The sequence below is a fragment of the Emys orbicularis genome, chromosome 1, assembly GCF_028017835.1.
Source record: "Emys orbicularis isolate rEmyOrb1 chromosome 1, rEmyOrb1.hap1, whole genome shotgun sequence".
NCBI lineage: Eukaryota > Metazoa > Chordata > Testudines > Emydidae > Emys > Emys orbicularis.
The window spans coordinates 128,388,389-128,408,187 of record NC_088683.1 but is presented as its reverse complement, the minus strand read 5'-3'; the positions used below and the strand labels follow the sequence as shown (position 1 = coordinate 128,408,187).

Here is a 19,799-nt window from a genome sequence, read left to right as displayed (position 1 = left end):
CCGTGTTTAAATTCTTAAGTTGTCCCTCTGCTGCCCAGCCAGATACAGATGGTTCAGACTTTCCAGCCATATAGTTTACGCTCTCGGAGTTTGCCTACATTGGACTTTATCTCAAGTTAATTTGTTGCCAATCATAAACTGAGCCCTAAGCTAAAGCACAAACATTTGTAGCCTGGAACAAATGTTTGCAGTGTCCCCACTGGCTGTTACAGACATGTTAACTGGCAATCTTTAAATGGAGGTAAAAGTCTATGTAGATACAGCCTATAGAGCTTGTCCATACTAAGGGGAGAAGTGTATTTTTTAAAATAAGTGATAGCTAACGCATGAGAGATACTAGTTTTAAAGTCCTAGGATGAAATCCTGCCCCCATTCAAGTTAATTAGATTTCACTCCTAGTGTAGACAGGGCAAAGGCGTAGTTTTAAGATGTGTTAGCTGGTCAAGGTGAACCTTAGGCTGAGCTCCAGAGACATTGATGTCCCAGAGCAAATGTCAGGGACCTACCTAGCCTTTACAAAAAAAAGTTAGCTGGCAAGCAATCAATTGATAACTCTAACGTAGATAAGCAGTCAGTGTGCCAGTCTTCCCGCAATTGCGTAGAAATTTCACTGTAAACCCTGTCTGCAAAGAAACCTCTGCAATTTGCATTTTGAAATCTTCTAGAGTTTTGTGATGCATTATTTAGTCTCCATTAGCAAGTGCTGTCAGTATGGAGCACTATAGCATCACAGAATAAGGCAGCATCCATGCCCTGGACCATCTTTTCACACTATCTTGTGATAAAACTTTGCAATTCACAGTGCACCGAGAAAGTGAGTTAATATTGACCAACAGAAGTAAACAATTCAGCAAGGGAATTTAATAACCACATGTGTTATGAGAGTCAGCCTATTCAAAGCATATATTTATAAATAAGTGACTGGTGGAACAGAATGTATTTCCTACTGTTCGGATGAATTCCAAATCCACTTAAAGTTTGGTGATACAAAAATGCACAGTTTGACTGTACTGTGGACGGGTAACATTAGCCTCTGTGTGTGGTCAGCAGCCAAAGAGCAATATTCTGCCTGCTCTGTAGATAGAGCTCTGAACTGCCAAATGAGAGACTCGTGTTCAGTTGTTTGACTCATCACTTCTTGGACTGCCAGGAAGTGCTGTGCAAAAAAGTCAACAGTTTCACTTCACAGGGTCACTTTTCCATGCAAATGCATCAGCTGGCTCAGGTCCTCTCACAACAGTCCAAGCTCTTGGTCCTCAACCGACCTTTTGGCTTGACTTTGTCCAAGTCTCCTAGTTTGTAATTAAAGCCACAGCCAGCTGAAATAGGTTTTGTTAAGAGTTTTTCCACAGCTTTACTGGCCAGGGCTGGCACACTGTAGAAGCAAAACTGAGGAGAGGAGGGGCTCTTAGCCCACTTTCACTGATCCTGGGGCTGAAGTGATTTAGAGCTGCTCTAAATTATGCCAGCAGTAAAGGACCCATAGGGACCACTGCCCAATCTTCAGCTACTGCAGAGTGCCATGTACTTCAGCCCCACCCCCCACAAAAACCAAGTCCTCTTTTTAGAGGGTAGGGGAGCAATTTGGCATGGGGGCATAGAACAGGCAGACTGAAATTATACCCTAACATTTCAAATATATATCATGTTCCTGGGACTATTGCAGTGCTGCATAGGTTAAAAACCATGAAAAAAACTGCCCTAAAACAAACCCAATAGCCACTTAAAAAAAAAAAAAAAAGAGAGACAAACCAAACAAAGGATTGTATTTTGGAGAAGCAGAGAATAGGAAGAACAATGGGCATTTCACAACACTGACATCAGTGCTCAGCAGTACAAGAGCAACAAGTCTGAAATGACTCCCATCTTGCCAACCTTGGTCAAGAAAGTTTACCTTGATGCTCAGCCTTAGCAAAAGGGAGTAGGTACCACATCTATTTGCTGTCTTCTACGATAATGCAGTATTGTGTTTCGTAATTTCAGATTCTTCAAGCGAGAGACACTAACAGATAAAAATATGACAGTTTTCCAGGAATATTCCAATCGAAACGGAGGTAGCTTCAGTGGTGTTTGCTGCCCCACTTTGGAATTTGCGTTCTGCAAATATTCTGTCAGACAAGTTTATGGACAGATGTATTCGCAAAGGCTTTGTCTTCACTACCCGCCGATCCGGCGGGTAGCAATTGGTCTATCGGGGATCGACTTACCGCGTCTAGTGAAGACGCGGTAAAATCGATCCCTGATCGCTCTGCCGTCGACTCCGGAAATCCACCTCGGCAAGAGGCGGCAGCGGAGTCGGCGGCAGCGGTCGACTTTCCCGCGTCCTCACCACCAGGTAAGCCGACCTAAAATACGCAACTTCAGCTACGGTATTCACGTAGTTGCGTATCTTAGGTCGGACCCCCGCTGTAGTGTAGACCTAGCCAAAGATAGGCACCGGTCCAGCAGTGCACTTTCACATGAGCTTGATTTTAAGTACAAGACTGTCCTTTCAGTTAAAGCATATGCTGAAGTTCTTTGAATACTAACATTAATTTTCCATGAATATTCTAATCTTGTAATCGTAAGTGTATACACCAGAATCATGGAACTGAAAATACCATGCAATCTGTGTTCAATTAAAGCTCACCAACAAAGCTGGTGAAATAAGATTGTGATTTGAATGAATTATCCACAGAAAAGTGAATTGTACATGCACAATAAATCATCATGAGATCCCTATGTTTACAAAGCACAGAACCAGGGAAGGCTACGTTTCACAAGCATATGTGACTGACAGCTATGTACTACAAAATGTAATGAAGCTGCACAGTCTTATTCCCTTTGCATTTTGTAGTTTTAGTGTGACAGGACCAGGAACAGCTGGACAGAACTTTATTAGAAACTACAGATTAAGTAGAGAAAAAAACCCTGAGGGTTTCAAGTTTACTTTTAGATTTTCATTGTGCAACCAAAATAAAAGTAGACTAGCAGAGTCTGTGGCTACGTTCCCCTTCACCTGCATGTTCTTCAAAGAGCAAAACCTAACAATATAAGCAGGACAGCTCTGGGCTCCAGAGCATCTTGGGTTGGTTTAGGTTCCAGAGTAAGCAGCCCTCATCTGTCTGGGGAAATAGATCTAGCTGGGTGGAGGGTCCCTAAGGCATCCTGCTACTGCAGGGTATAATGGGAGCCTGGAAGGAACATGCTCTAGAGCACATCTTGTTGTCCTTTAAAAAGGTGCCACATGCACGCCACTACACTTACCTGCTGCCAAATGTTACGGCTTTGATCTAACCTACTTGTGTGTGGAAGACAGAGCCCCTGTGATGTGACATGCCACCAGACATGAGAACCAGTTTCCCATTTAAGGAACACTAGACTGTAATCCTGCTCTAAAACTGCAGGACTTCTTGGGCTCCTCTTCCCATTCCCCACACAGGGCAGTATTCTCTCCCCCCACCCCCCCCCAATCCATTATTTCCTGCATGCATACTCCAGAACAGTGCAGCCATCCCAAATGAATGCTCAAAAATACCCTTTATGATACTCCACCCCATCTTCCATATCCCACTCATTACATTTTTTTACTGTGTCTAGATCAGTGGTGCTCCAACTTTTTCAGTCACACCCCCCCCCTTACCAGTAAATTAATCTGTCTGCACCCTTCCCCCTGCATTACTGCACAGTCAAGGATTCCTCAGCAGAGGAGCTTGGGCTGACGGCAGAGCTGGGGGCAGAACTGGGGATGGGGGAGGAGCTGGTCTGGGGGCAGAGAAGGAATGAGGGCAAAGCCTGGCTGGGGGCAGAGTGGAACGGTGGCTGGGGGTCGAGCTAGTCTGGGGTTGGAGAGGGAATGAGGGCAGAGCCCAGCTGGGTGCAGAGTGGAGCCACGTCTGGGTTTGGAACTGGCCTGGCAGTGGAGAGGGAGTGGGGCAGATCTGGGCCTAGAGGCGGAGCAGGACTTAGGGCTGAACTGGGCTAGGGGAGGAGCATGGTTGGGGGCAGAGGGGGGCTAGAAGCATGGTCGCCCTCCCTGCCCCACTCCCCCCACCCGCAGCATTCCTCTGTGTCACCCTAAGGGTGAGCACTGGTCTATATTTATAGACTGTGAGTAAACATAAAGGTTGGATTTCAAGGATAAGAAGGCAATATCTGTTTCTTTCTTGGGATGAAAAATCTGGCCTCATTGAAGTCAATGAGAATTTAGTCAATGCAGCCAGGATTTTTCCCTACCTGTTTTCTTTGCAGACAGAAAACATTTAATAGTGTAAAATATTGTAATTTCCTGTTTTAATGTTTCTTAATCTCTCGTGCTGTGCATCAAATGCAGTAGAAACCCGAATGATTCTCTTTCTAGAACATCAGACTAATAGCATTAGATAAACCCAGATTAACTTTTTTTTTTTTTTTTTTTAAATATATCCACATGTAGGAGAAGAATTTGGACTGGTTCCCTCGAATGCGAGCCATGTCCCTGGTTAGCAGTGAAGGTGACAATGAGCAAAATGAAATTAGAAACCTGCAAGAAAAGTTGGAGTCAACCATGAGTCTTGTAAAACAACTGTCTAGTCAGCTTGCTGAGCTCAAGGAACAGGTAAGTGTTTCTGAGCTGGGTAGAAAACGGACATATGAACACATGGTTAGAGAACTAGATTTTGTCTTGGGTCATGGTCAGGACCCTTTTGTATAAGAGACTTTTGTCTCAGAAAGGTTTTATTCCTGACTCAATAAAGCTTAGGGTAGGTGCACAGATATGGTTCTGGAAAGAATTTTTATTCTATTAACACAACTAGAGAACAGGTAAGCAAGAAATTGAATTTTGAAACCCTAACAGCCAGGTAGGGGGAATCCAGTTACTAGATAATATGACTGCAAAATTATAATGTTATATATTGTGGTAGAGCTCTGACCTTGTCCCCGTGGGTCCTGCACTTCTAGGCGGTATATGCTAGCCTCAGTGGCTCTCTGTGACCCTCCACATAGCCCTTCTCTCTTTAGGGCCAGGGTTACAGTCTACTGAGCCCTTTTCATCATAAGCCAGCAAGGAGGTTGGTGAGAGAACTCCCACAGTCTCGGTTGTCCCTAGGGCTTGTTTTAGAACAGTTTAGCCTCCTGTCCTGACAGGGGCCTGACTTCCCCTCCCAGGAGGTGTTCCTGTAGTGGTGGGTTGGGGGGAACCCAGGCCCGCCCTCTACTCCGGGTTCCGGCCCAGGGACCCTAATGGTAGCAGCTGTTGGCAGCCAACCTTTCACTGCCAGAGTTGCTACATTTCCCTGGGCCACTTCCCCACAGCTCTCCTGCTTCTCCTTTCTTCACCCTTACCTTAGGGCTCCCTTATCAATAACCTGAGGGTGTCTTCATTAACCAGCCCTTCAGCCGCACTTCCTCTCCTCTGGCTTCCTGGCTCTCCTCTGCCTGACTGGAGTGAGCCCTTTTTATAGTATCAGCGGGCCTTAATTAGAGTCAGGTGGTCACATTAGCTTAATAGCCTCACCTGACTCTTTGCAGGTTAATTGGAGTCAGGTGTTCTCATTAGCCTGGAGCAGCCCCTGCTCTGGTCAGTCAGGGAACAGAAAACTGTTAATCCAGTGGCCAGTATATCTGCCTTCTGCTATACCCAACTGCCCTGGGTCTATCACAATATATAATATTGCAGTCACATTTTTTGTTGAGCTTTGTATAGGAAATAGCTGCAAACTAGTTGAAATTGTTTTAGCTCAGCTCTCTGAAGTTACAGCCTATACCTGTTCTCCCACCCCCCGCACACGTAAGTCCATAACTTTGAAGTTAGAGGATACTTCAAAAGAAATCCTGTACTCAGTTTTTAATGATGAAAAAATTGCAGTTATTTTGCTTACATGTACTTTGCAAAAATGCCCTTCTAATGCTGTTGCACTGTAATTGCATGTGCTGCTGCTAAATAATAGTCAAAAACCTCTCATCTTTATCTCCCTTTCCACCTTAGATGACAGAACAAAGAAAAAATAAGCAGAGGCTGGGCTTTCTTGGATCAAACACACCCCTTGTGAATCATCACATGCCACCACACTGATACCATGGGGAGAAGCTGTGACTAGCCTTTCTTCAGTATTCCTGCTTGATTACAGAATAAAAAGCTGAGATTGAGAGGAGTGAACAGTGCCTATTGTTGCAAAGTTAAAAACAACCAAGTGCCAAGATGTTAAGTGGTTTAGCTCTGGGAACAATTTGTAACTGTTTTTTATGGTTGAAAGGGACCAAAACCTAGAATGCAAGAAATACAAGGGAGTTCTTCTGTATTTATTCTATGGGCTAAACTCTGCTGGGTTTACACTCTGCAACTCAATTGGCTTCAATTGGGACTGTATACAATGCAAATCAGGGCAGTGTTTGGCTGTGTTCTTAAAGTTAATTTAAGATTTCTTCTCAAAGTAATGGAATAACCAAGGTGCTGGGGAGGAGGAATAGTTTAACACCACAAATGCAGCAGCCTTTTTCAGAATCAATCGAAGTTATTTCTTGTTTTATTTACCAAATAGCAACATCTGTTATATTTGCTTGTATTTACTTTTTTTTTTTTTTTTTTTTTAAATATTACCATAAATGCATCAGCAGGAGCAGTTATAACATCCCTGCACGTTAACTTCTGTTAGAGGCAAAAAACTCTATGCTTAGACAAAAAAAAAAGTGGCAAAGAGAAACATTAGTGCTTTTGAATTTTAACTGTCATCATGCAATTTCTTATTTATGACATGGAGCACAATGGATTTACAGCTGTGGGAACTTGGAATTAATGCACAGAACAGTGACAGCATAACTAGAAGTGATTTTTCTCCTGGAGTCAGATGTTCTCTATTAATGTAGCTGCAAGTGGAGATTTCACGTATTATGATGTTAAATCATGTTTTAAATTCAAGCTTGAAAAAGGATTTAGAACAAAATGTATTTTAAAATTTGTATTGAGGTGACTTTTTTTGGTAAGAAGCTTAAAAATGACTACCTAGAAGGAATTGTAATGGTGTCATTACCTTCCATAAACACACCGTAGGCACTATTTGACATAAGTAAATTAGGACCATATCCTGCTATCTTTACTCAGTCCTAGTTTCAGTGGGAATGTTGCCTGGATTATAGATCTGTTCCTGCTTGCCCTTCGTGCATGGAACTCCCATTGATGTCAGTGGAAGATAGGATGACCAGATGTCCCGATTTTATAGGGACAGTCCCGATTTTTGGGTCTTTTTCTTATATAGGCTCCTATTACCCCCCACCCCCGTCCCGATTTTTCACACTTGCTGTCTGGTCACCCTGGAAGATGATCTTGTTGGATTGGGCCCTCAAGACAGGACTGTAGTGTCCAGCTGCAAGAGTGCACTTTTCAGCTATATTATTCTAGTGGTTTGAAAGTTACAAGGTTTGTTAAACTCCAAGAGACTTTTAGCCTTAGGGAGAGGTTTTCAAGGTACAAATGGGAGTGGGGGACTTAAATCCCTTTGGAAATCAATAGGTGTTAGGATCCAACTGCCCTTTGTGCCTTTGAAAAGTCTCCCCTTTAATTTTTAAGAGCAGGGTATTTAGCAGGCATCAGTAAGGGATTTAAAGAGGCATTCATTAGAGCTACTTGGGAAATAATTTCTCTGCCCCCCCAAAAAAAAAATTTCAGGGGCAAAAAAGGAAAATTAAACAAAAATTAATGTCAAAAGACTTACGGTTTTCAATCACTGACAAGCCAGTTCATTTTTAAAGCAGAAATTGATTTTTCCAGTTTTCATTAAAAAGCCTTTTTTTTTTTTTGGTCAAAAAGTTTGATCAGCTTTTAAGTAGCTCCAATATTCATTTTAAAAAAATGGGTAAATGTTACTGTTATAAAAGCAAGTCAGGAGAGAACTGGAAAAAAAGATGGGACTTTTCTCTCCTCCAATTACACACACACCACACACACACACACACACACACACACACACACACCTTTTATGGCTGTTCCTGGAAGCCATATCTTTCACATGGGATAAAGGGAAATTTTAGGGCCTCACTTACAAAAAGGGAGCTCTGTATGTGTCTTCAGCACTTTGACACTCTACAGGTCCTGACATGGGCTTAATTCTGAGAGGCACTAAACACTTCCAGGATCGAGCTGTGTATTTCCCTATCAGAAATGCACATCCCAACTTGAGCCTAGTCTGTGTGCAGTGGCATCCACATGTGTGTTACACACAATGTGTACCATCGTGTGCCACTTTACATGAATGAGCAGGATCCACAAGGGTGAAGTTTACCTTCTTCGGAGATCCTCAGACTATACAACTATGAGTTTGCACCTTATGATCGATCCATAAGGCCACAAACGGTTCACCCTGAGGGGAGTGCAATAGAAGCTCCACGAGGGGAGCCTCTTTTCCCTTCTGAGAGGCTTCAAACATGGAATAGTAGGATTTGGGCTTCACTAATTAAAACTCATGAACCTCTATCCTTAGCTTGTACAAGTAATATGCTGGAGCCCTACACTGGGGTTTGTAGCCTCCAATATGGCTGTCGTGGTGCAAACAACTAGTGTAGATGCAGTGGACCAGTGTAAACCATGACTTGCTTGAAACCAAGATAAGCTGCACCAGGGTCAGTTGTGGTTTACACCACTGGAATGCATTCATACCGAGGCCTGGTATACACTAGAAAATTAGGTCAGTTTAACTACCACAGTCAGGGATGGGAAAGATCCACACCCCTGGGCAGCATTGTCAAGCCAACCTAAGTCCCTGTCTAGACAGCACTAGGTTGATGGAAGAATTCTTCCATTGACCTAGCTACCGCCTCTCAGGGAGGTAGATTACCTACCCCGACAGGAGAACCTCTCCCGTCAGCATAGGGAATGCCTACACTGCAGTGCTGCAGCAGCGCCGCTGTAGCATTTTAATTGTAGACGTACAATCTCTTGGGCTATGTCTACACTAGCACTTTTGTTGGTGAAACATATGTCGCTCAGGGTTTGTGGAGAAAAAAACAAAACGCCCTCTCAACCGACAGAAGTGCCGGTGGACAGCGCTATGTCAGTGGGAGACGCTTTCCTGCTAACATAGCTACCGCTGCTCATTGGGGGTGGTTTAATTATCTCTCCCGTCGGCATAGAGCAGCTACACGGGAGGTCTTACAGCAACACAGCTGCATCAGTACAGCTGTGCCGCTGTAAGGTCTGTAGTGTAGACATGGCCTTAGGGTATCACTTCAGCTACACTGATGCAGCTACATCAGTGGCTGAAACCAAAAATTAGGTAAGACCAGATTTTCCTCTTCTCACTTTCCCTGGTGTAAATAATGAAGTCAGTGGAGTTCTAGTTGTAAGATTGGTATAAAATTAGAGAATCCCACCATATCATTTTTAATTCACTTTAGATTTGATAAACTGTATAAAGTAGTCAACTCTATTTCAATATCAATTCCCTCTTACACAGCCATATAAAGTAACATTTATTGGAACTAAAACACGTTTATGATTGTTATTTGTGGGGGGAAGGAGTGGGATAATACTGGAAGTAGCTGGCACTTGTTTACAGTTAGAAAACCAACCAAACGATTGCACAAGAAGGGAGGTTTTTGCTGTATGAGCTGGAAAACTTGAGAACAGACTTATTTGTGCACTAAATTCCTGATTGCAGTTCCAAGCTGCAAGCGCTCTCTCTACCCTCAGTCCCCACTAACATTTCCCTTCCTCACAAGAACTCATCTACTACAGCACCGCTGTTTAGAGGAGATCTAAAACTGGAAGAAAAGGAAAAAAAAAGTTGTAATAGACACCAGCTAATGTTTGCCCCAGTGCCTTTCTGATGTTTATTGCTTCTGAGACAGACCTCCTTAATCAATAAGAGTAGAAAATGCTACTTGCACAGATTGTAAATATCTTTCACTTGTGTTTGACATGCTTGCTACTTCTGCTGGAAGGTCACTGCAGCCCTTACTCACACGAGTAATCCTTACACAGGCAAGTAGTCTCATTAACTTCAACAGGGGACACTTACATGATTAACAATTGCAGGACCAATTTCCAGGCCTTTAAGGGTTAAAAAAAAAAAAAAAAAAAAAAACCAACCACCCCCCATTGATGAATTCATGGAAGATAATGGGGTGGGGGGGGGAAATCACTTTTATACACATTTGTATGTATATCTTTGTTTAATGAAGCCAAGATGTCCTATTCCTATGCAAGTATCAATAACATATTTATACAAAATGATTGAAACTATAAACATCTATGAACTTTCAATGCCTTAGAGGGAATAACTAAACTATTTGACAATTAAAATCTATGTATGTCCATTGCTGCTGACTAACTTTTTTATTAAAAGTTGTCATTTTATATGTGTTCGTTTCTGTATATTCCATTGCAGAGCCGTGTGCAAATGCGTGTTGCTGAATTAAAATCTTTTTAGAAGAGTTGGGGTGTTTGTACTGTAATGGTGTAGTCCAGGGGTCGGCAACCTTTAGCACGCAGCCCATCAGGGTAATCCCCAGCAGATTACCCTGATGTGTCGCGTACCAAAGGTTGCCAACCCCTGGTGTACTCACTCATGCAATAAATGTGCTGCATGTAAAAATATGTTTATTCCAAGTCACGGATTGGATGGCTTCACCCTAATTCCTCAGGGATAAGGCTCAAACCCAGCAAAGCAATTAAATGCATACTTAAGTACATGAGTCTTTCCATTAGAGTTAAAGGGCCAGATTATCAAAGGTATTTAGGTGCCTAAAGTTGCAGAGAGATGCCTGCTTAGGTGGTTTTGAAAATCCTAATAGTCACCTGTCAGCATCTTTAGGCACCTAAGTACATTTGCAAATCCAGCCCAATGTGACTACTCTATGTGCTTAAATCTAAGCACATCTTAAAAGGCCCTGCTGGCTCAAGACTCAGATCCCCACATCACACATACAACTTTTCCCTATGACATTAGCATACATGGGCACTTTTGTTCGGAATTTCAATAGAAGCCAGGGACTGAATGGACCATGAAACTGACCGTCATTCCTAGCAGTGGTTCCTCTACAGCATAAAGCAGGGGCGGGCAAACTTTTTGGCCTGAGGGCCAGTTAGGAGAGGGGGTTGTGGCCCAGCTCCCCCCTCCCCCCAGGACTCCTGCCCCATCCAACCCCCCCGTTCCCTGACTGTCCCCCCCGCTCCCTGTCCCCTGACTGCCCCCAGAACCCCTACCCCTGACTACCCCCTGCCGCCCCATCCAACCTCTCCTCTCATTCCTGATGGCCCCCCCTAGGACCCCTGCCCCATCCAACCACCCCTTCTCCCTGTCCCCTGGCTGCCCCCCTGCCATCCCATCCAACCCCTCCTTTCATTCCTGACTGCCCCCCCCCCAGGACCCCTGCCCCCATTCAACCCCCCTGTTCCCCTCCCTCTGACCACCCCAACCCCTATCCACACCCCAACCCCCTGACCACCACCCCAAACTCCCCTGCCCTCTATCCAACCCCCTCGCTCCATGCCCCCATACTGTGCTGCCTGGAGCACCAGTGGCTGGCCTGGCTGGAGCCAGCCATACTGTCGCCACCACACAGCGCCGAGCACTGGGTCAGGCCAGGCTCTGCAGCTGTGCTGCCCCAGGAGCTCACAGCCCCGCTCCCCAGAGCATTGTGCCGGCAGCAGCGGGGCAAGCTGAGGCTGCAGGGGAGGGGCCGGGGCTCGGGCTGGGCAGGAGGGTCCCGTGGGCCGGATGTGGCCCTCAGGCCGTAGTTTGCCCACTTCTGGCATAAAGGCACGTTAGCTCAGCAGAAGGGAAAAGCTTTCACTGCCCTGTCTGCTATACTTGTCCTGTGGATACAGGGCTTAACTATTCAAGAACTTGAGCACCATCACAACACTTACTGAGGTCAATAGGAATTGAAAATGCTCAGCACCTCACAGGATCAGACATATAGAGGACATCACTCTCCAGGGTTGTCAATCTGACATCTTTCATAAGCACTGAAAAACAATTGACATTTTTAGAAGATATATTGCATTTCCAAACTGAACTTCCTCGTTATGCATAGGAAGATTCATGGTCAGACATCTCTTCTTCTTGCCTGAGACTTCTATTGAGGAGATTCATCCATCAAATAATCAGAGCACATGAGATGGTGTAAAGGTCCCTTCAGAGTAATGATTGGTGGAAGGAATCTAATGTGATCTACCTGAAAGAGACACACCATAGAGATTCTTCAGTTTGAGATGTTTTATATATAAATGTTTGAAGAAACATATTGAAAAATAGTAGGTTGTTTCTCCCCATCAAAGAAAGTAGGCCAGAAAAAACAGCCAAAGAAGTTACGTCTGTGAGCTGGAGGAACTGGTATAAATGGAAGCTGTGGTCAAGGGTTAAGAGATGATGTATTGGAGCATAGTGAGGAAAATACCAATTTTGCTTCAGACTTAATTTTAGAAAAAGTCACTCTCAGAAAAGTGAGACAACATATGGATGAATCCAGTTTAAATTTAACAAACAGGATGGTTTCTGTATAATTTTGAAAATATCCTGTAGAATTCTTAAGCATGTGTAGAGCTCTGCTAGTCTAAAGGATGATTTAAAAATGCAGTAGAAAGGATATACTGTTTTACGGGGCTTTTTCATAAATGATGTCGTAAGAGTAACTGTGTTGCTCCAATTTAAGACTAATCTAGACCAAGATTTAAAAAATATTAATTTTAGGCTAAGCCCATACCGGCGCCATTAGGTACTCAAGGCTTCTGGAAAAAAAATAATTAGGCAGATGATATAGGTTTAAGAGATTAGCTTTAGGTTTCTATTTCTGAGAAATGTTGATCCTAAAAAGATCTCTATTTTGTTCACTATCCACAACTGTGGGCAGATTAGTTCCTCAACTTCAGCCACACTGACTTCTTCAGTGTGGTTTAAGGAAGAGTTAGGCTCCTCGTCTTCTACAGTTATCGTTGCTGTGATAAAGGGTGGAATATCATCTTTGGAACAGCCTGTCTGTCCTCTACAGACTGCAAACAATTTTATTTTTAAGTAAAGAAAACAGATTCTTAGATCTACTGACCTTTTCTTTTTCCCAGAAAGCCTATAAGAACCACTGACCATATGATTCCTGTTTCATACAATCATAGACTGAGCATTCTGTATACTTCCTTCATGAAATTTACTGAAATAGGTATGAGCAACTAAATAAATTCAAGCTCAAAGAATTTTAAATTAGAAGCATGCTGTTATCACTTCATACTTGCCTATTCTATCTGTACTCTGTACTTTTCTGGCTTCAAGCAGAAAGTTGAAATTTCTCTTCTGCCTTGTCTTTATAACCTTGCAATGTCAAAGTTGCTACAAACAGACAACTATTACCTTTCTCTTTACACAGAAGAATACTCTATCACCTCTCTCAGCAACCACTCAGAACGTATAGAACACAACATTGAGATTATTTGTCCAGGATTTCTCATTTAGAATGTTAGCATTAAGGTAGAACACTCACCATCATGTGCTCATAAGAACATAATAATGGCCAGACGGGGTCAGACTAATGGTCCATCTAGCCCAGTATCCTGTCTTCCAGCAGTGGCCAGTGCCAGATGCCTCAGAGGTAATGAGCAGAACAGGACAACTATTGAGTGATCTGGCCTGTCAACCAGTCCCAGCTTCTGACAGTCAGGGGTTTAGGGACACCCAGAGCATAGAGTTGCATTCCTGACCACTTGGCTATTGGCCATTGATGGACCTGATTCTTTTTTGAAGCCAGTTATACTTTTAGCCTTCACAAATCCCTTGGCGATGAGTTCCACAGGGTGACTGTGCATTGTGTAAAGAAGTACTTCCTTATGTTTTAAATTTGCTGCCAATTCATTTCAGTCAGGTCACCCCGGTTCTTGTTACGCAAAGAGGTAAAGAATACTTCCTTATTCACTTTCTCCACAACATTCGTGATTTTATATGCCCCATAGACATCTTTTCTAAGCTGATCAATCCCAGTCTTTTTAATTCCTCCTCATGTGGAAGCTGTTTCATACCCCTAGTAATTTTTATTGCCCTTTTCAATGCTTTTGCCAATTCTAATATCTTTTTTGAGATGGGGCAACCAGAACTGCATGAAGTATTCAAGGTGTGGGCATAACATGGATTTATATAGTGGCATTATGATATTTTTCGGTCTTATCTATCCTTCTCCTAATGGTTCCTAACATTCCTTTAGCTTTTTTGACAGCTGCTGCACATCGAGCTATCCACGATAACGTCAAGATCTCTTTGAGTGGCAGCAGCTAATTATGTTTTCCAATGTGCCTTACTTTGAATTTAATCTGCCATTTTGTTGCCCAATCACCCAGTTTTGCAAGATCCCTTTGCAAGTCTTCAGAATCAACTTTGGACTTAACTATCTTGAATAATTTTGTTCGTCTGCAAACTTTGCCACCACACTGTTTACCCCCTTTTCCAGATCATTTAAGAATATGTTGAACAGCAATGGTTCCAATACAAATCCTTGGCTGACCCTACTATTTACCTCTCTCCACTCTGAAAACTGACCACTTATTCCTACCCTTTGTTTCCTTTTAACCAGTTACTGACCATGAGAGGACCTTCCCTCTTATCCCATGACTGTTTGCTTAAGAGCCTTTGGTGGGGGGTGGGGGGGGGAAGGGGCTTGTCAAAATCCATTGACACTATATTAACTGGATCACCCATATCTACATGCTTGTTGACACTGTCAAAGAATTCTAGCAACAAGTTTGTGGAAGGCAAGATGCTAATATCAGGTATAGTATTTCTTTCCCCTTCCTTTATCTCAGCTTATCTTTCTGCTGTTATACAGACCACAGTAGTGTCTTTTGAGGACATATATAATACAGATTTAAAGTCTGATAGGAGAGCAAACAGTCTCTAAAGGAAAATATTTACTAAATCTATATAGGAATACATAACTGTACTTATAACCCTTGAAACAACTGTTAGAATTGTCAATTTTCACAACACTTTTGGGGATACTTCCTCCCCCCCCAGGTTCTGTACTTGTTATTATCACTAGTTCAAACGCAAGAATATAATTATGTGCATGTACATAGATTCCTCCTGGAGAAGAGCCCCAAGGGAGTGTTTTACCCTTTTCAGGCTCTGTAGAAGAGTTTCCAAGCTTTCTGTGTGGCATGCAGGCTCCTTAAAGTCTGGGGAACAAGCGATAGTCCCACAGCTGCCTTCAAACATCCTCCAAGTCCTTGCAATGACAGCCTGCAATTTGCACAGCCCGCAGCAAGTTCTAGTCTGCTGCTGCAGTTGAGAGGGAGCCTGCACTCTAAATTCAAGAAAGGAGTACAGTCTAGGACCACAGTCCTTACAACAGACCCTTCTAGTCCTTGTGCTGTGCCATACCGGATTCTTTAAGTCTGATTCCTCCTCTTCATCAACTCCTCTCTCTCCCCTTGGTTCCATTCTCAGAGAGCAACTCTGAGTGTTTCCTGCCAGGCATATGGAAGTCACCTAAGTGGCTTCAAACAGCTAACGAGCACACCTAGTGCCTTCCACACCCAATTTCAGTATTATTCTGGCCCATCCTGCAATCACCCTACCCAGCTCCAACAAGTCCCCAAAAACAAAGGCAAACATTACATATCCTCCCCCACTGTTTTTCCACTTATTGACACCACTAAATGCTGCAATGCAAGCACCTGGGTTGCACTTGCACCATAAAATGCCTTTATTTACAATTATAAACCATTTGTCAGTTAATACAATATATAACAAACAGGAATTTCTTAAGCGCTACATGCAGCATGTCATAGCACATTACAAACAATTTTCAGACTTGGCTTGATTTTAAATCTCAGTAAGATCTGTTAAACAAGCAAATTTTGAAGAAACTCAAACTGGGAAGAGAAGCAGACCGACAAACCTAGTCCTTGATCCTGCAATTGGATCTGTGAGGGTAGACTGCTGTGCTTACATGAAGCAGCATTGGAATCTGATTGATTTTGCTTGCAGATTGGGGGAGGGGGTGAGTTTCATCCAGGTGGATCCAGTTGTAGGATTGGGGCCCAACTCACCAGACAGTATTTTTTTTCCCTTCTGGCCCCCAAACTTTGTGTTATGCATTAGCTCCCAATAACATTTGATATGAAGGCTCAAAAATCCCTTTCTGAATCCAGCCCTGTCACTTTAGGCACTTAAATCCCAGAATCAGGTCCCATTGGGACTTCGTGAATCCCACTCAGCTGCCACCAAACCCTTTAGGCACCTAAACTCACTCAGTGCTGGAGTTCCAAAAAGATGCCTATGTTTCTAACTCTGAGCACGTGCACTGCCACCTCCCTCTAGATAGCTGGACACCTAAGCCCCAGAGCCATGCACAAGATAGTCATCCCTCTGTCTAACTCGCTTGCAGGCCCAATCCAATAGGCATTTTCAGAGGCCACTTACCAGACCAGGCCATGCACGAGGGCTCACACAAGACAGCTTAGGGTTGCAAAGATGACAACCTCCCTCATTACTTCTAGCCCAGTGGTTCAGGTACTCACCTGGGATGTAGGAGGTGAGGAGGACGCCCCCGCCCCAGTTCAAGTCCATCCTCCAGAGTCATTGGGTCAGAAAGAGAGCCTGAGAATGACTCTGTAGTCTGGTGGTTAGACCACTCAGCCAGGAGCTGGGTGACCCAGGGTTGAGTTCACCTGCTCCAGTGATACTTTACGTAGCCACAGCAGAACAGCTTCAACAGAAGAGACTGACGGAGCCCCACATGAGACTATCCCATAGCTCAGTGATGAGGATACTCATCTGAGAAGTGCATATCTCTGTTCAAATCCCCCACCATCTCCCTGAGGAAAGAAGGGACCTGAACTGGGAGTCTCCCACAGGTGAGTCTCCTATACCCTGAGTTGGGGGACTGAGGGAGGTTGTCCTCCCTGCCCCTTGCAAAACAAAACAAACAACCTAACTCCAAGGGAGGGTTTGCAGGGGAGAATCCCAAGCAGAGGGAGGTGTCCTTCTGCAGCTCAGATTTAGGCATCTATTTCCACAAAAGAAGCAGAGCTTAGGACACAGCCCTCTCCTTGGCGAGCTTACGTGGGGAGCCACCTCGCCTGCTGGCTTTTGTGACCCCTAAGTCACCCATCTCCCTCCATTCCTTCCTGGACAAAAGGTGCCAAACTCAGGCTTTGTGAATCCCAGTGGTTTTCTAGGCACCTGGGGGTTAAGTGTGGCAATGCTCAGTGTCCCCACACCTACGTTACACTTGGGGCTAGATTCGCAGAGGAAAACTGTGGTCTCAGGCAGGCTGTCATAACTTTGTGTCATCAGGGCGGGTGCAAGGATGTTTTGCACCCTAGGTGAAACTTTCACCTTGCGCCCCCCCCTCCCTGAGCCCAGTGGCAGCTCTCCACCCCCCCCCCCGAGGCACTCCCCCACGGCAGCTCCCCACCCTGAGGCGCCCCCCCCCCGCAGCAGCTGCCCCCCTCCGTGGCAGCTCCCCCCGGCCCGGGGAGCCGTGCGGCAGCTCCCCGCCCCAGCTCACCTCTGCTCCGCCTCCTCCCTGAGCACGCCATCGCCGCTTCACTTCTGCCGCCTCCCAGGCTAGCGGCGCCAATCAGCTGTTTGGTACCGCAAGCCTGGGAGGGAGAGAAGCAGAGCGGGGCGGCGTGCTCAGGGGAGGAGGCAGAGCAGAGGTGAGCTGGGGCAGAGAGTTCCCCTGCGTGCCGCCCCCCTCCCCCCACTTACTTGCTGCAGGCGACCCTCCCCGCGCCCCCCTGCCCCAGCTCCCTCCGCCTAAATGCCGCCGCCGACTGGGGCGGCTGAAGATCCGGCCGCCGCGGAAGGACCCGAAATGCCGCCCCACAAATGCTAGCGTCCTAGGCGACCGCCTAGGTCGCCTAATGGGTTGCACCGGCCCTGTGTGTAATTGATTTAAATAGCTGTACACTGAATGCTCTTAAAATGGAGATTATGAAATTCCAGTCAATTACAAAAGGTTTAAAGATATTACTAAGTGCCATGGCATCAAGTAGCCCTTAATTTTGTTCATTTGGGCAAAGTTACAGTGACCTACAGCTACACTGAGAGGTTCAGGACACTGAACCCAGAGCAACTCTGAAATGAAGTATTTTCAGTCCTGATCTGGGCTCAAGCCACAACATTTGGCTTCTGGTTTGTATTTTCATATTTGAGGATATTGGGATTTGGTTCAGGTCCTGATACAGTTATTTGTTTAGTTAGACAACATACCCTAAAAGGACAAGTTTTAAAAGTGGCCTGAACTTGACTTCTAAACTTTTACTCACTATTTGCTAGAGGGGTCCAATTTCTTGGTGTCTCTAAAAAAAATAAAAATTGAGAGAATCAGATTTTGGTGATTTTACTTGATCGGCACAAACGATTGCAGTCTGTATGCACATTCTAGAACATTCACATACAGAACTGAAAGCACAGATTTATAGGTGGTGATTATGAAGGAGGGCAGCCTTCGGTAATCCAAATTCTGACACCCCACAGGTCAGACAGGTCAGACCTAAACAGATGGAGAGGAAGCATGAGATTCAGGTTCTATTTCTGAACTGTGTGACTTTAGGCAAGTCATCTCTCCCTGCCTTGGGTCACTCAGCTGTGAAATGGGGATAGGAAAAGGGGCACCACTGCCTCCCAAGCAGCCCCTTGTGGTGGAATGTGTCTCTGTAGTGGCCTGGCCTCACTTATCCCCTCAGTGAGGCAATTTTAACAGCCCAGTCAAGGAGAAGCCAAACACTCTACAGCAGCATCTCTCCCTTTAGTAAAGCCTCCCGAAAGGAGCACTTATACGATCGTTTAAAGACTCTTACTTTGGAGCACAGATAAAATGGAAAAGTCCCAACACAAGAGTCTCTAGATTCCAGCAGCTCCTTCTGCTGTAACGTCTCAGGCTTCTCTGCTGCCTGGAGAGCCCTACAGTCTTTCCCATGTAAGCGCAGGGTCTCTCCGAGGCCTCCTTGCCTAGGAAGTTCTGTAATCCCTTCTCTCTCTGCCTTAGGGATACCGCTTCTGCCTAGTTCAGGCTTGCTGGGAGTTCCCCTTCCTCCAGAGCTTCCTTTCTCCTCAGCAGTCTGCTGAGCTTAAGGATCTATTTGGATCATCGTTAGCCTCCATTCCCTGGCTCGTCTCTCTACCTGGAGCCGGGCCAGTTCTTGCTACAGCCCAATCAACTGATAAATATTTTTCTTCCATAAGGTGCTGACCTCCTGCAATTCTGTTTGGCACTTTTCAAGCTGCTCCCATCAGCTTTGGGGCTGGTCAAGAACTTTCTCTCCGCCCCCCTCCACTCTCGTTACTCAAGCTTCCAGCCCTTAATTCCTTTCACACTTGATCTCCCTGTCCTGGGCTGTTCTATTTTCTGCTGCATGAGGAGTGAAAACCACCCAGTCTCACTCCAGAATTATTGGCCAGGGCAGAGACACCTGTACCCCGATATAACGCTGTCCTCGGGAGCAAAAAAAAAATCTTACCGCGTTATAGGTGAAACCGCGTTATATTGAACTTGCTTTGATCAGCCGGAGCGTGCAGCCCCACCCCCCTGGAGCACTGCTTTACCGCGTTATATCCAAATTTGTGTTATATTGGGTCACGTTATATCAGGGTAGAGGTGTAGTTGACCACCCTGGTGCACACCTGACCTCCCCAGCCCTGGAACCCCAGCTCAACTTCTTCCATGGGGTAGATGTGACTCTTGCCACATACCAGAAGATTTTGGTCTACTTTGTTCACCCTTGCCCCAACTTCCCAGACAAGGGTGTATCCATAACCTGACTTCACCAGTCCCTTGACCATCGCTTCTCCCAACCTAACTGGTTCCACGTACAGCTGAGACCCCATAACTTTCCAAGTGGACTCCCAGACCCT

The 19,799-nt window shown here is 44.9% G+C and overlaps 1 protein-coding gene across 3 annotated transcripts in view; it reads left to right on the top strand.

Annotated features, from left to right (window-relative positions):
• The window catches only part of ITPR2 (inositol 1,4,5-trisphosphate receptor type 2), a 336,580-nt gene extending 330,546 nt beyond the window's left edge, over window positions 1–6,034 (top strand). For all 3 annotated transcript variants that reach the window (XM_065418887.1, XM_065418895.1, XM_065418878.1), the window contains 2 exons: window positions 4,415–4,576; window positions 5,948–6,034. In XM_065418887.1, coding sequence (XP_065274959.1) covers window positions 4,415–4,576; window positions 5,948–6,034 — 249 coding nt within the window. The remainder of the gene's footprint in view (window positions 1–4,414; window positions 4,577–5,947) is intronic.
• The last annotated feature ends 13,765 nt before the right edge of the window (window positions 6,035–19,799 follow it).